At 59.3% G+C, this 15,134-nt stretch overlaps 1 protein-coding gene across 1 annotated transcript; it reads right to left on the bottom strand.

Annotated features, from left to right (window-relative positions):
• Nucleotides 1-72: 72 nt before the first annotated feature.
• GNAI2 (G protein subunit alpha i2) lies at nucleotides 73-14,526 on the bottom strand. The gene is made up of 9 exons (XM_051627670.1): nucleotides 14,347-14,526; nucleotides 6,592-6,634; nucleotides 6,267-6,408; nucleotides 5,720-5,880; nucleotides 3,317-3,445; nucleotides 2,063-2,192; nucleotides 1,684-1,837; nucleotides 1,157-1,364; nucleotides 73-1,003 (listed from the first exon to the last, which is right to left on the bottom strand). Exons 1-8 carry the CDS (start codon nucleotides 14,462-14,464, stop codon nucleotides 1,174-1,176), a joined length of 1,068 nt encoding a protein of 355 aa, XP_051483630.1. The 5' UTR covers nucleotides 14,465-14,526; the 3' UTR covers nucleotides 73-1,003; nucleotides 1,157-1,173.
• Nucleotides 14,527-15,134: the final 608 nt, after the last annotated feature.

Genomic DNA, 15,134 nt, shown 5'->3' with positions numbered 1-15,134 from the left:
CACCTACCCCTGGGTAACAGAGCCAGGGTTGTGGGGGGGCATGTCAATATTTTTTTTTTTTTCCTTTCTACATTTTATTATTTCAAACCATGTGAACAATTCGGTAAAACATCCTGTGGGAAAAGCGAGGCTGCAGGCACCGGCTGAGGGGAACCCCCCCCCTGAGGCTTTAGTGGGGAGGGGACAGCAGGGGCCGCTCTGTACAGCAACAGCTAGCCCTACCAAACTAGGCTTAGAAAGAAGGGGGGAGACAGGGGGGGGATACAGGCAGTAGGCAGCACCCCCCTGCCCCCCCTCCTGCCCAGCTGCTGCCCCCCGGGGGGCTGCCTGTCCCTCGGTGTGGCAGGGCAGGGAAGGGCAGCAAGGTGGGCTGGGGTACAGAGCCCCCTGCCCCCCAACCCCCCCCCCCAAGGCACACGGTTGGGGGTGGGCTGGCCACAGAGGACACTGCCACCATGTAGCACTTGATGCTTTTAAATAGTTTGGTAAAAAGGTTTCTTTAAAAAGCAACCTGGTCCCAGCCGGTGGGGCATGGTGTGGTTCTTGGTTGGTTTTTTTGCGCCGTTTCAGGGGGTTTGGGTTTGTTTGGGTTTTTTTTCCCCCCTCTCTCTTTTCTGATTTTACTAAAAGGAATGTCTTCTGTTGTGTTTTTGGCCGGGTGGGTGGCCCCAAGGAGACTCCTGTGTCCCCCCCGTGCCAGCAACACTTGCAATGTAAACAGTGAGAGCGCCAGGACTCAGGAGTAAATAACCAGGGTCGGGGGGGGCGGGTGGTCAGGGAGTGGTTTGGGGGGTTAAAAACCAAGATTAAAACCTCTTTTTCCTCAGGAGGGGTGACGCTGGCAAGGAGGAGGAGGATGGAGGGGGTGGGGGAGTACACGGGCCCTGCCCCCGTGCTGGCACCCAAAAAGTCTCTTTATGGGATGGGGGCAGAGGGATGAAACTGAAGAGAAGCAGGAGTTGGGGGCAGCACGGTTCTTCCTTCACTGGCGCGGTCAGGGGTCCTAGGAGAGAGCAGGGGGTGAGTAGGGGGGTCTGGGGGGCACCCACCACCAGCCTGTGCCACGGCAGAGACAGCAGGTAGCGCCCACCATGATCCCAGAGGATGCTCCATGACCACCCCACCGGGGGGAGCCACCACCAGGACTACCACCCACCTGGGCAGCGCCGGCCCTCAGAAGAGGCCACAGTCCTTCAGGTTGTTTTTGATGATGACGTCGGTGACGGCGTCGAAGACAAACTGCACGTTCTTGGTGTCGGTGGCACAGGTGAAGTGGGTGTAGATCTCCTTGGTGTCCTTCCGCTTGTTCAGGTCCTCAAACTTGCTCTGGATGTAGCTGGCCGCCTCATCATACTTGTTGGCCCCTGAGGAGGAGGAGATGTTGAGCTGCCCCACAGTCACCCAGGGACCCCCCACTCCATCACCAAAGCGGTTTCGGCTCAGCTCCCCAGGCCACCACAGCCACCACCCCTATGCGGGATCAATGCCCCCAAGGTGCAGTGAGCTTCAGCTAAACCATCCCCATCCTCCCCCATTCCCTGGGGCACCCCAAATACCAGAGCACCCCACTTGCTGCCCCAATGTCCCACTCCCCAGGCACAGGAAAGCAACCATCTCCAACCCTAGCATCTCCTGCTACACTGTTCAGGGTTCCAGGGGGGGCACTGACGGAGCCCATGGTACCTGTGTACTCAGGGAAGCAAATGGTCAGGGGGCTGTGCACAATTTTCTCCTCAAAGAGGTCCTTCTTGTTGAGGAAGAGGATGATGGATGTGTCTGTGAACCACTTGTTGTTGCAGATGCTATCGAACAGCTTCATGCTCTCATGCATGCGGTTCTGGGAGGAAAATGGCAGCCTGAGCCAGGCAGGGACCCCCAGAGGCAGTGCCTGACCCACTGCTGCCAAACCTGCTGCCCACCCCATCCAGGTGGGGGATACCAAGGGCCCTGCTTGGGCCATGCTGGCCAGGGCACTGGTGGCCATCAGAGGAGGGAGTGCCCCCTCAGGCCCCCAAGGAGGGGATGGGTCATGGTGCCAGCTCCATAGCCACCCCCGACTCACCATCTCCTCATCCTCAGCCAGCACCAGGTCATAGGCACTGAGGGCCACACAGAAGATGATGGCTGTCACCCCTTCGAAGCAGTGGATCCACTTCTTCCGCTCCGAGCGCTGGCCGCCCACATCAAACATCCTGGGCAGGGAGGTGACATGGTGCTGCTGCTCTTGTCCTGCTCCCTGCCTCAGTTGCCCCAGCTGCCCAGAGCAGGAGCTGTGCCAGGAAAAGGCACCAGGGCAGGCAGAGCACGGTGTCTCTGCCCCAGGGGTTTTGCCAGTACCACTGATCTGCTCCAGCACCCACTGTCCATCCCAGGGACACCATGGTATCTGGGCTTATTTCCCACCTAGATCAAATCCCTGCCACGAGCTGGGCAGGATCAGGCTGCTTTCCCCAGAGGGTACCAGCACAGTGTTTTCTGGAGCAAGGCTCCAGGAGATGCTCTGGGAGACCCACTCTGGAGTGGGTGCTGCAGGGTTTTGGCAAAGGCCTTGGACCAAGGGGAAATCCTGCTGCGGGGTCAGGGAATCACAGGCAGCACGAGGGCTCTGGGGATGATCCCAGTGCAGGATGATCCACAGGCAGCAGAGGATGCCTTGCCTCCATGGATAAGAGCCTGGCAGCAGTGCCACGGCTACTGCCCAGCCAGCCGGGAACCTTCTGCACTGCTGTGTCCCCACACCCCTCCCCTTTGCCCCGCTGCCTCCCCGGAGCACAGCCCTGGTGATGTACAACCACAACTTCCATCCCACCGGGGTGGCACAGGGCCCCCCACGCTTGGGGAGGGGGGGCGACTCCAGCAGACATTTCTGCCAGCAGCTCCAGACTAAATCCCCAGGGACAAAGACAATTCCAGCTTTTTGCCTGAGAAACCAAAGACCTGGCTATTTCCAGTGGGTTTTTGGGGGAAGGCAACCCCAGGGTGCCAGCTGCTGTGGTGCCCGACCCCGAGACCCCCACCTCCTGCCCAGCACCCTTCCCGCAGCCAGGGGAAGCGGCGTCACAGCAGGGAGGACGCCTTCCCCTTTCTCCTCTGTGCCAGAGGCTGGATCCGCCCCCAGGCCGAGCCCTGCGAGGCGTTTTTGAGGCTGCTCCAGCTATTTCGGCGGTTTCCGCTCCTTCCGAGGCAGTGGCTCCTGCCATGAGCAAACCCGTAGTGGGGGGAACAGTGCAGGCAGGATCCAGCCCGGCACAGGGAGGAAGTTGGTGGCTGGCTTTTTTTGCCTTGGAAAAGGCAAAAGGGAAAGGGTGGGACGTACTTGAAGTGCAGGTCCTTGAAGGTGAAGTGGGTCTCTACAATGCCAGTGGTCTTCACCCTGGTGCGCAGCACATCCTGCTGGGTGGGGATGTAGTCAGCACGGGCTATCCTCTCCAGGTCGTTCAGGTAGCTGGGGAGAGAGAAGAAAGGTGCTGTGGAAGCTGGGTCATGGGGCATGACCCACCCAAATCCCATGGGGCATTCCCACACTGCCCCAGGGGTCCCCTGCCCACATGGTCCATCGTGGGGGGAAGCACCAAGCTGGACAGTGCAGGGCACCCCACTCACACCCCAGCATCACCCCATGGCCTGGACAGAGCAGGACAGCTGGCTGCCAAGGCAGCAAGGGGACATGGGGCACTGAGGGCTCGAGGGGCTGAGCTGAGGGGCTCCCTCCTTGTTCCCCCAGCAGTTCACACTGGGGAAGCAGCAAGAGGAAAGTATTCACTGCTATGGCAACCGGCCGCAGCGCCGGCGGAAACAATTGATGGCGCCGTGCCATTTATAGTCAAAAAACACAAAGGGCTGGCGTCCGGGGAGGAAGCGGGAGGCTGGAGGGATGAGGAGCAGCGCGACCAGGGGCTGCTGCCCACCCCAAGCCCCCCAGGAACGGCACTGCCTGCCCCAGCCCTGCCAGATCCCAGCAGCTTGGTCCCCCTGCTGAGCAGCCGCCGGGACTGGCTAAGGGGTGTCGGGGGGATCAAGGCAGGTTTCCATTTCTCCTGTTGCTTTAATTGGGTTACTATAAACGGGCTCCTTTAAGCAAATTAGGCTTGTGTTAATTAAAGCATTTGCAGACCCATAATCTGGTGAAAGCCAGATTACAGCTCATGAGGCCATGGGGATCCCTGGCTCCAACAGCAGCACGACCGCTCGCCAGCTCCCAGGAAACCCTCTGGCAAAGCCAGAGCTGTGGGTGCCCTGGGACCCCGCCACGGGTGCAAGGGTGGGGGGGCTGGCGCACCGCCGCAGAGCAGCTCAAAAACAGCCGGAAACACACGCGGCCTCCGGCTGACACAAAAACAGGAAACACCACAGCAGGGCCATGCGCAGCACCGGCAGCACTCGGACCTCGCGCCCAGCCCCGGGGTGCCAGCGAGCACCCCCCCAGCACCCCAAGGAGCTCCTCACCCCCAGGGTGCTCTGTGCCAGTGGCACTGTGAGCACAGCACCATCCCTGCAGGGATGGCTAGGGCATTGGCTACCCCACCGGCATCTCCGTGAGGCTGGAAAAAGGTGGGAGCAACAGCTCGAGGGGGCTCCTAATTAATGCCTGTCCAACCCCCACAATATACCAAATGCTCCATAAACGCACCTACAGTGAGACCCGGAATTGCAGACACTTTGCAGATGTATTGACTGGAACTGCGCGTGCGAGCTGCCAGGGTACACGTGCCTCCAAAACAGCACCCAGGGCACAGCTTGGCACTTCCAGGGACACTCTGGCACTGGCTGGGGGGAGCAATGGGGCTGAGCAGGACAGGGACCAGGGAGGACGGGTGGAGGACGGGCAGGAGGAAGCGAAACCCAGAGGCGCCGGAGGAAAACGCCAACAGGAGCTTCTCTGTGGCTGGGGCTTGCAAGGAGCTCTACTGAAACCTCTTCCCCCCACGACTTCAGTGCAGAAGAGCGACCCACCGGTACCAAGTAGGAGGGGATAGCTGGGCTGGCACAGGGAAGGACCACACAGCACCCAGGATGGTGGTGACCCCCAAGGGTGCTCAATCCCCATCGGGGCCAGCATCGTTGGGGGTTTCCTGACACACCAGGAGCTCCCCCCTGCACTGCTTTGCTGCAAGGGGTCTGGCCAGAGAGGGCAGGAGGGCACCATGTGAGCTGCACCACCCTCTCCAGCAATCATACAGATTAACTTATTTATTAAATCTCTTCAGGGATAAACCCAAACAGATGCAGGCAATTTATCTACCAAAACATCAGCTTGCTGGCTAAATACATCAGCATAATGCCTTCCATATAGATTCAGTTAAAAAGAAAAAGGAAACCCTTTTGTGCAGCCTGTTCATCCTGCTCATATATAAGGGTCCCTGGTGCTTTCCTTGGGGCTTTTCCCTGCCTTCATGGCCCACACCTGCAGGCACAGGGATGGGCAGGATCATGGGCTGTGCTCAGGATGCAGAGGCCAGGGGAGAGCATCCTGTGAAAGGGCAGTGGGCAGAGTGACAGCAGGAGGGGGACGCCTCACTGCCCCCTCCCAGGGGACACAGCACCCCGCTAGAGGAGGAAACAGCTTTCGAAACATCCGCCTTCCCAGTTCTGCTCCAGCTCAGCCCCAGTGCTGGGCAGGACAGGGAACAGCAGCCTTCAGGGGGGATTTTCTGTTGCTCAATAAAAGCAACATGTCCTGCGCAGCTCGGAGCCGGGGAAGAGGAGCAGGGGTACTCACTAGGCAGCAGAGTCGTTCAGCTGGTACTCTCGGGAGCGGTTGAAACACGCCTGCACCCCGTTGTCAGCCCACAGCCTCCGGATGACGTTGGCCAGGTCCTCCGGCATGATGCCCTGCTCCTCGGCAGTGCAGGAGAGAGCAAACAGCTGCCGAGCGTCATCCTAAGGGGAACAGGGCATGAGCATCAGCATGGGGTTACTGAGGCTCACTCTGCCCCAAAGGACCTGGCTGGAGCCCACTGTGTTCCTCCTACACAGCAGGGCAGGAGCTATGGTGTTGGACAGGAATGAGACCCAAGGGAAGCAGCAGGAACCTCACCACTGCACACATCAGGGGCCGTGCTGGGACAGCCCACCCATGGGTTATACTTTGGGTCCCTCCCAACCTCAGTGCCAGGGACAGGAGGTCAGAGCTGGTGAGAGAGCAGAGGGCTTGGGCAGGGCCACCCTTAATCCTGGTCCAGCTTTACGTGCATCTGCTTTTGCCCTCCAGGGACTCCCACAAACCCTCCACTTGTCAGGTGCAGAAGGAGCAGGAGGGCACCCACCGCTCTGGAGGAGTCTCCAAAGTCAATCTGCAGGTTTCCCATTGCCTTGATGATGGCCATGATGGACTGGATGGTGTTGCTGTAGACCACAGCTTTGTACTGCCGGCACTCCTCCTCTGAGTAGCCATCCTCATGGATGATCCTGGAGCAGGGGAGAGACACAGGTAAGGTCAGCCCTTTGCAGGGCACCCAGGGGTGCTGCCCCCACCCATGCTCCATGGCAACACCCATGCTCCGTGGTTGGGGAAGCCTTCCCCAACCACCACCAGTTTTGGAGCCTGTGGCTGAGGTCTGCATGGTGTTTGCTGTAGCAAGGACTACTCACTTCATCTGTTTGACGATGGTACTCTTCCCAGACTCGCCAGCACCTGTGGAGACACAAGAAGGGGGAATGAGCAGTGAGGTGCTGCCCAAAGCTGGGGATCCCAACCCTACTGGGTGCCCCCAGCCCAACAGGGAGGGCAACAGGTGTCTCAGCCATCAATCAGAAAAGAGCTCCCAGCATTGGCCAGAGCAGATGATTGGACAGGCCCTATTAACCTCCATCCCAGCTTCAGGCAGAGCCCGAGCTCAGCTGCTGCATCCTGCATCTCACATCCCTGTTGCAATGGAACGTCAGCCCCGCCACATGCCCACGGCTGGAGCTGGCAGCAGCCAGGACATGGAGATGCTGGTGCCAGCAGGAGCAGGCAGAGGCACCTGAAGCTGAGCACCCCAGGGAACTTGGGAAGAAGCTGCCGCCTCCACCTGCCAGCTCGAGTGGCTCCCAGCGGGACCAGCCACCCTCAGGTTGCTCTTTAAGCTGTGCGCACTTCCAGCCTGCCGGGTCCCACACCCCAGCCCGGCTGCGGAGGCGGCTGCCAGCAGGGAAAGCTGATGGCTTTTGGGGTGGGTTTATTTTTCAGCATCCAAACACAGGATGCCAGGGGTTCAGAAGGGACAGCTGGGAAACCTAAGACTCCCCTTCTGCCACCCTGTCCCCCTTGGGAATGCCACCCCTGTGCAGGTGACATGCAGCCCCCGGCCCAGCCCTCCCTCTCTGGGCTGGGAGTGCGGAAGGAGCAAAGTCAAAGTCACACCGGCTGCAGAAAAGGGGAAGTTCGTAGGGGAAGCTTAAAGGGATGGCGCATGTCCCTTGTCCCCTCTCCTGGCAGGGAGTGCCACTGAGATGGATGAGTGCCTGGCTCACCTCAACCTGGGCCCCCCAGCAGTACGAGTTCCCTTTGGCCAGGACCAGCGCGGTTCCTGCCTCCCAGGGACAACCCCAGGGGATCCCACCAAGCTGGGTCCTTTCCCACTCCTCTGGGGGGTCCCCTGCACCACTGACCTCAGCCCTGGAGCTGCTCTTATGGGGGGCCCCAAGCAGGCAGCAGCAGGGGTGCACCAGCACAGCTGCAGAGGGGAAGAGACACTACAGAGGAGTTAAATTCTTTTTTTTTAAATTGAGATTATGCTAAAATTAACCAGGAAAAACATAGACTGTCATGCCAACTGTGATACGGCAGCAAGAAGCAAAAGCCTTCTGCCCATAAAAGCAGCCTATAGTAATGGACATCACCTCGGGGCATGGAGCATCCCCAAGGCTGGGGCCATACAGAGGTTATACAGACCCTGTCTGTACTGCCACGACCGCACTGCTCCATGGTTTCCGTGCTATAAATGCTGGGGAAGAAGCTTTGCTCAGCCCCAAGGTGAGCATTCAGCTCGGCAGGGCTCTCTGGCACTGCCAGGACACGGCTCTGGTGACCCAGCCTCCACCGGCACCCTCGGGATGCTGACATGGCATCCAGCACAGCCTGGCCAGAGGCTGTGGCCAGCACTGGCAACTTCTGCCCGGAGCTGGGAGCAGGGTGGGGAAGGACTCGGCATATCCCTTCATTTTTTCCATTAAATACCTCTGGTTTCTGGCAACACCACCCTGTACTGCTGGGCCTGGTGGCCGGGGCCAGCTGCATTCACCATGCCCTTCCCTGATGGGAAGAGAAACTGAGGCACACAGCAGGAGAGGACCCTGCTGATTAAGTGTCCCCATGGTGAGGTGCAGGACAGTTGTCCCTCAGCATCGTGCTCTGCCCTGAACAACCCCCCCGGGACCTTCTGCCCACTCCCAGCACGGTGGCAGTCACTGGCAGGGTGGCAATCAGTGGCAGGGGTGACAGGAATTAGTTGTCCCCCAAACCCAATTTCTTTTTCTGCCTATGCCTAATGAAGGGGCCACATCATTGCCAGGGAAGCTGCATGCTTCCCCCTACAGTGCCTTTTCCCCCAGCTCCCACCCAGCCAAGGCTGAGGAGGATCCTTCCCAGTGCCCCCACCCCCCCTCCACAAACACAACAGAGAGGAAAGGTTTCCAATCCCCGGAAAACCCCGGCTGCCGCCCATTCAAGCCCCAAAACAATCCCTGGGCAGGGTGCCAGCTGCCTGCTTCCACCCTCCTGCCCAAAGCAGGCAGGAGGCAGGCAGAACCAGGAGGGCTTTGCATCCTTCAGAACCCCAATGCCAGCCAGGCATCAGGAGGGACAGAGAGAAGCCCCCCACCTTGGAGTGACCCCACCTATGGGCTTCCTCCAGCCCTACCCGCTCCCTGCCTGCACTGCCTGCCCTTCCTGCCTGCTGGGACCAGGCAGTGCTCATTCCCAGAGCAGCATCTGACAAAAATAGGAGGGGAGTGCTCGCTCACGCTGATTTTCCCCCTTTTTTTGTTAAAAATAAGCTTAAAAATTGAAAACAAACAAGCAGCTGCCCGGCTCCATAACATCCCTTTAATCCTCCAGCAAGAAATTTATTCAGCCAACATATACTTTGCAGCCCATGATTTAAGCTGCTTTCTGGCCAACATGTATTTCATGCAATGTATGCAATGTATCTCTGGCCAGCATATATTTAATTCTATATATTTAAGGAGCCGGTCATAGGTTCTAGGGTCCATCTCACCCCACATCACCAGAAAGCCATTTTCCATTTTGTCACACAGCACCACTCTGGTTTATGCCTTCAAATATCCAGGCATGAATAGAAGCAATGCACAGCTGGAAAATACTCCTTATTACAGGGGAGAAGCTGGAATTTAATCCATCAGGGGATCCGGGGCCATTCCTATCTCCAGTCACTGTGCTGGCAAGTCTTCCCAGCCCAGCAAACAGCAGCTATTATTTGTGCCTGGATTTAGTGAAGGTTTTTCCTGCCAGACAAACCTGCCTGTCCCCTTCCTTGCAGGATGGCTGGGCAAAGGGATGGCTGCAGAGCCCACCCTACCTGAGCACCCACAAGGTCCCCATCATCAAACGGGACTTTCAAAGGGGTGCATTAAAAGTAGAGTTACCCTAAAAGCTCAAAAATAATAAATACTATAAAGAGATTCCCCTCAACATTTTCCTTCCCACCCAAAATAGATGGAAAATTGCTGTAAAAATAATTGTGTTTTTTTTTAAAACCCCACAGTGACACAGGGTGTTTTTCCCAGGGGCCATCCCATTCCGGCACAGGGCTGGCTGCTTTCCAGGAGGAGCCTGGGCATTGGCAGCTGGAAGGATGCTGTGTCCCAGCCAGCATCCTAAAAAAAACGGGGTGCACCAGGGAGGTGCAGACCTCTCCCCATCCAAGGCAGTCGATGGAGATGCAGCTCAGCCCAGCAATAAACACACACACACACAAAAGGGAAGGACATTTGGAGCTCACAAGGGTGGATGGGATGGGCTGGGAACACTTTCCTGAGGGCAGCACGGCAAACACACCCCCAGTGCTGACAAGGGCCGCTGGTGTTGGCAAGCTGGACAAAACTATCCTTGTGCCAGGCTTTTTCCAGGAATCCGGGAACTTTGCTGCTCTGTTTCTGGTCCTGCTGTAGCAGCTGCTCACCTCTTTCCCCTCCTGGCACCAGGCAACTCCGTGCCCTCGCTCCTGGCACCAAGGTGGCTGGGAAAGAGCCCCACAGCGAGCTGTCCCCTCTGTCTGTACACCTTTGGGGTCACCAGCAACAATTTTGAGGGTCAGCCCTACAAAAGGGAGATCCTGAAAAGCATCACCCACTACACCCCCCAGATGCTACAGGCATGGAGTCACCACAATGCTCCCCATATTACCCCCCAAGCACCCAAGCACCTCCAGCACAGCCCGTGCCACAGAGCTGCTCCCAGCAGTGCCATGTCCCCTTGCCTGAGTGCCACCATCCCCTCCATCCCACCCTGAAGGGCTGGGGGCTCACCCACCAGCACAGATGGGGTGCTGCCAGCAACCTGCTCCCCTCCCCAGGTTTTCCATCAGTGAGGATGGAGGATTACTCAGCTCCCCCAGCTCTGTGATTCAGCCAGCCTCCAGCCCGGAAACCCGCCCTCCAGCCCAGCACGGAGCAGGAAACCCGGCTACGGCAGCAGTGCCCGGGCACACCGCGATCCTGGCACCCACAGCCCTGGGTGGGCTCAGCCACGGGAGACCTTCTCTAAGGGTGTGTATATATATAAGAAAAGCTCTATATATCTGCTTTTTAGTATCTATATACATCAATTTATATACTGCTCCAGATGAAAGATAGATAGGTAGATAGATAGATAGATAGATAGATAGATAGATAGATAGATAGATAGATAGATAGATAGATAGATAGATAGATAGATAGATAAAAAAATATATATAACATACACAATTAAGCCTGACGCCTCTCTGGGCAAAGCCTAAATGCTCATTGTGGAACGGAAGGCAGCTGCCTGCACCTGGGATGTCACCAGCAGGGACATCAGGGTGACCTGTTCCAGGGCTTGGGTGCTGGGCTCCTTCCCCCCTACCCCATCCTGAGCCCAGGGGGTTGGATGTGAGGTCCCCCCAGACCTAACAGCACTGATCCCTTCCCTGCTCCCCCCAGCCATAACACCTCTTGGGCCATGGCCACCACTAGGGCCCCACCGGTGTCATCACTAAAAGGTCCCCTCCCATCACCCTGGGCGGGGGCAGGAGAAGGGACAAAAGCAAAACCCCAAGACAGGACAAAGCACAGCAAAGGCGGCCACTCGCACACGAGCCCAGGGCAGTGCCGGGGACACGCAGCCTCCGAAAGTCACAGCTGGTCCCTCCCTTCCTCTATTTTTATGCAAGCCCCAAAAAAAAAAAAAAAAAAAGTATCAAGCTGCAGAGCCCTGCCCTGGCCGCCCTCGCCTCAGCCACAGGGGCAGCATTTCGTACAGGCAGCTGCCTCCTTGACTTACCAACCCAGTGGGGTGGGGTACAAGGGCAGCATCCTGGCCCTGGGGTTTGCACTTCCAGCACCAAAAGCCACAAGGGATCTATCCGTTGATGCCTTCCCCTGCCCCGGGCACCTTCCCAGCCCCAAACATCTCCCAAACCACCAATAAATAATTTTGCTTTCCTAATCTTCCGCAGGAAGGTAAGGAATTAGGGGCTCTAAGTGTGGGGACTGCTTGCTTGCTGCTGATCCTGCATTGCTCTGGAGCATCCCAGCTCTGCAGGTGAGCACCAGCTGAGGAGCTGGCGGTAGCACTGGAGCTGCTGACAGCACCACTGCACATGGTGCTGGTGGTGGCCCCCAGCCTCTACCTGCACCAAAACCTCAGGAGATTTCTGCTTTCCAGGAGAGGGAGAGAGGAGGAAAGGCAGGAGCGGGCTCATGGACACTCATGGGGCATGGTACCAGACCAAGGTGGTTTTGCCAGTCAGCCCCAAGCCCTCTGTGGTGCTGGTGTGGCCCTGTGCTCCCACTGCCACCATCAGGTGCCAAGACCAACACTCTCTGCTCACACCGTGTCCTGCCCAGCAGCTCCCAGTTGCAGCTGTGGGATGGCACAAGTTGCCAGCAAAAACCAGGCAGTGCTTGGAAGAAGCATCTCCCCTTTATGCTGCGGGATGATTTGGCACAAAGGGTGAAACTGTGTTCCTTTGTAATTTTTCCTCCCAAATTTTCCTCCAATCACAGGAAAAAAAAAAAAAAAAAAGCCATAGAAAAGGTGGGCAGCAGGGATGTGGGAGCATCCCCTGGGAACCATGTCCCCATGCCACAAGCAGCAGCCCCTGCAGGGGAGACAATGCTGGCCTCACCTAGCCAGCCACTCCCTGCCTACTCAGGATTTTCCAGCCAGGGCTCAGCTTAGGAATGGGCAGTAGTGACCCAAGGATCCAGCACTATTTGCACCTGAACAGCTGTGAGGGGAAAAAAAATAAACCTTTTTTTTTTTTTTTTAATTTTGAAAAGAGCTGTTGTGCTCTATTTTTGGGTTTAGAAACTGGCTAAGATAAAAAACACCAGCCGTAAATACTGGCTGTGGCAGAAGGCAGTGAGGCCATCCTCCTCCTCCTGCCTCCAGAGCGGGACACGAGGGATGCCAGCCAGCCCCCCCTGATCAGCAAGCCCCTGCCACCCCTGGGTGATGCTCAGCACCAACCCGCCAGGCTCCTCCAATCCTGTCCCCCAGAGCTGGTCCCCAGAGCCCTGCCGGGGAGCCGGGGTCCTGGCCGGTCCTCGGAGCCCTGCGGAAAGGGGGAGACAAACCCCCCCAGCGGGCTGCACCCCGGCACCCCCGCCTCACGCCGGGGGAGATGAGCAAGCAGCAAGGCCCGACACGGGAGCACCTCACGGAGAAGGGGAGCACGTGTTCCCCCAACAGCCTGCAAACCTCGGGGGGTTTCGCTCCGCCGGCGCCCTCCCTTCCCCTCTCCGGAAACAAGCGGGTCGGCGAGCTTGAACAACCAGCGAGCCCCCCCCCCGGCGAACGACGCAGACCCTCCCGGCTTCCCCAGGATGGGTATTGCCACCAGCACAGCTGACGACAAGTCAAAAATAAAATACTAAAGCAAAACAAAAATCCAAACGCTCTGTTGAACGAGCGTTTTGAGGCGTTAATTACGTATTTCTCAAGGCAGGCAAGGGTTGAGCAAATAAAGGGCTGCCGGATTTCGGCGTGACTTCCTGCTGCCGACGGCTTCCTCTGCCGATGGCGACGAGCCGAAAGACATTTTCTGCCGGTTCTGCCCCAGGCACCAGCCAGGGGTTTCTCCACCCCTCCCGGGTCCCGCTGCCCCACGGGGCCGTGGGAGCCCCGCACGCTCCCACCTCACACCTGGAGAGAGAGGCTTCCCCTGGGAATTTCGGAAAGGGGATAAGAAACCCCAACTGGGAGTTATTTAAAATATATATATATAAAAATAATAAATGAAAAGAAATGAAGCGGCTGCCTTGCCCGCAGGCACAGGGCAGGGCTGTGAACGCCCACAGGAGCATCGCCGGGGCGCTTTGAAGAGCGCGAGCGGCCCGTTATCGGTATGAAAATCGGGTACCCGTGGGGCAGGGCGCCCACGGGCTGGGGGGCCCAAGCCCCCCGCTCCCCCACAGCGAGGGGAGGGTGGAAGGCAAGATGGAGGGGCTCGGGCCCGTCCTGGTGGCGGCAGCCGGTGCCTGTTGGCCCCGTTACCTCCATACCAGCTGGCGCGGGGCCGGGACCAATCCATGGAGGGGGCCCCCCCAGCACGGCTGGGCAGCTGGGGGTCCTAGGCAGGCAGATTGGGGTGCTCACACTTTGGGGGCCTTTGCTGATGGGGACCAGCAGGAGGGTGGGGTTGCCCCCACTTGCAGCCCAAAGGGATGTGCCCAGGCTGGACACCGATGGGGTTGGGGGGACGGTAATGCACTGCGGAGGGTCCTGCATCCCACTTCTGGGGGGGACCCCAAGGCCCGGGATGGGGCTGGCACCCTGCTCCTGGGGGATCCCCAAAGCCTGGGGTGAGGCCAGCATCCCACTCCTGGTGGGGATCCCAAAGGCCCTCTGGGGGATCAGCATCCCATATCCTGGGGGGAACCCGGAAGCTTGGGGCGGGGCAGGGACCTCACTCCTGGATGATCCTTGGGGCCGACTCTCCACTGAGGGGGGGACCCGGAATCCTGGGGATAGGGGGGGTCCCGACGCCTTGGCTGGGCCGAGCATCGCGCTTCTGGGGGATCCCAGGGCGGGACCGGCAGCCCCCGCCGGTTGATACCGCAGGTCGCTCCGGGGCAGCCCGGGGCGTGGCGGCAGGGCCGGGGTGGTGGAGCCCGAGAGTGCCCCGCGGGGTGTTTCTGTGGGGGTCCCGGGGGTCTCACCCAGCAGCAACAGCTTCACCTCCCGCGCCGCCTTCTCGCCATCCTCCCGCAGGTTCTTGTCGATCATGCGGGAGCGCTCGGCGGCCGCCTTGTCCTCGGCGCTCACGGTGCAGCCCATGGCGGCGGCGGCGGCTGCTGCGCGCGCCCGCGGCTCCCACCGGACCGGCCCCGCCCGCCCCGCCCCGCTGCGCGCGGCCGCGGGGAGGAGCCCGGGGGAGGGCGGGGCCGGGGGGGCGGGGCCTGAGTGGCAAGGGGCGGGGTCTGTAGGAGGGGCGGGGCTGGTGGGAACGGGGCGGGGCTTCGAGCAGCGATGGGGCGGGGCCTCATCCCTGGCTGGCGGGACCGGCCCCGCCGGGGGGCTCGGTGTGCCCGGGACAGGGGGCAAACGGGGTCATGATGTGCCCAGGGCTGCCATGGAGAGGGAGATGGAGTCTGGGTGGTGCACTTTGGGCCTGGGGTACTTTGGGAGCAGAGAGGGGGGTGCAGCCCCAGGCTGGGGCTGTGGAGGGATGCTGTGCCTCAGGGCCACCTTCTGTGGGGACGCGGCGTCGCAGGGTGGTGGCTCAGCCCTTGGGGAACCAATGTGCCACCTTGCTGGACGAGGAGGGTGCCAGGGCTTGGGGCGCCCGTGTGAAGGGATGGGCAGCATGGGGCACTCGGCAGCTCTTTTACTCCCAGGGAGGGGGTACACTGGCACTTGTCCTCCTCAGCTTCCAGGATACTTCCCTGGGAACCAGACCCCCCGCACAGCCCAAGGAGGATGCCAACTGTGCCAGCTGCCCCCCGGG

The sequence above is a fragment of the Apus apus genome, chromosome 9 (assembly GCF_020740795.1).
Source record: "Apus apus isolate bApuApu2 chromosome 9, bApuApu2.pri.cur, whole genome shotgun sequence".
NCBI classification, from domain to species: Eukaryota; Metazoa; Chordata; class Aves; order Apodiformes; family Apodidae; genus Apus; species Apus apus.
This window is presented reverse-complemented; position numbering and strand designations above follow the sequence as displayed.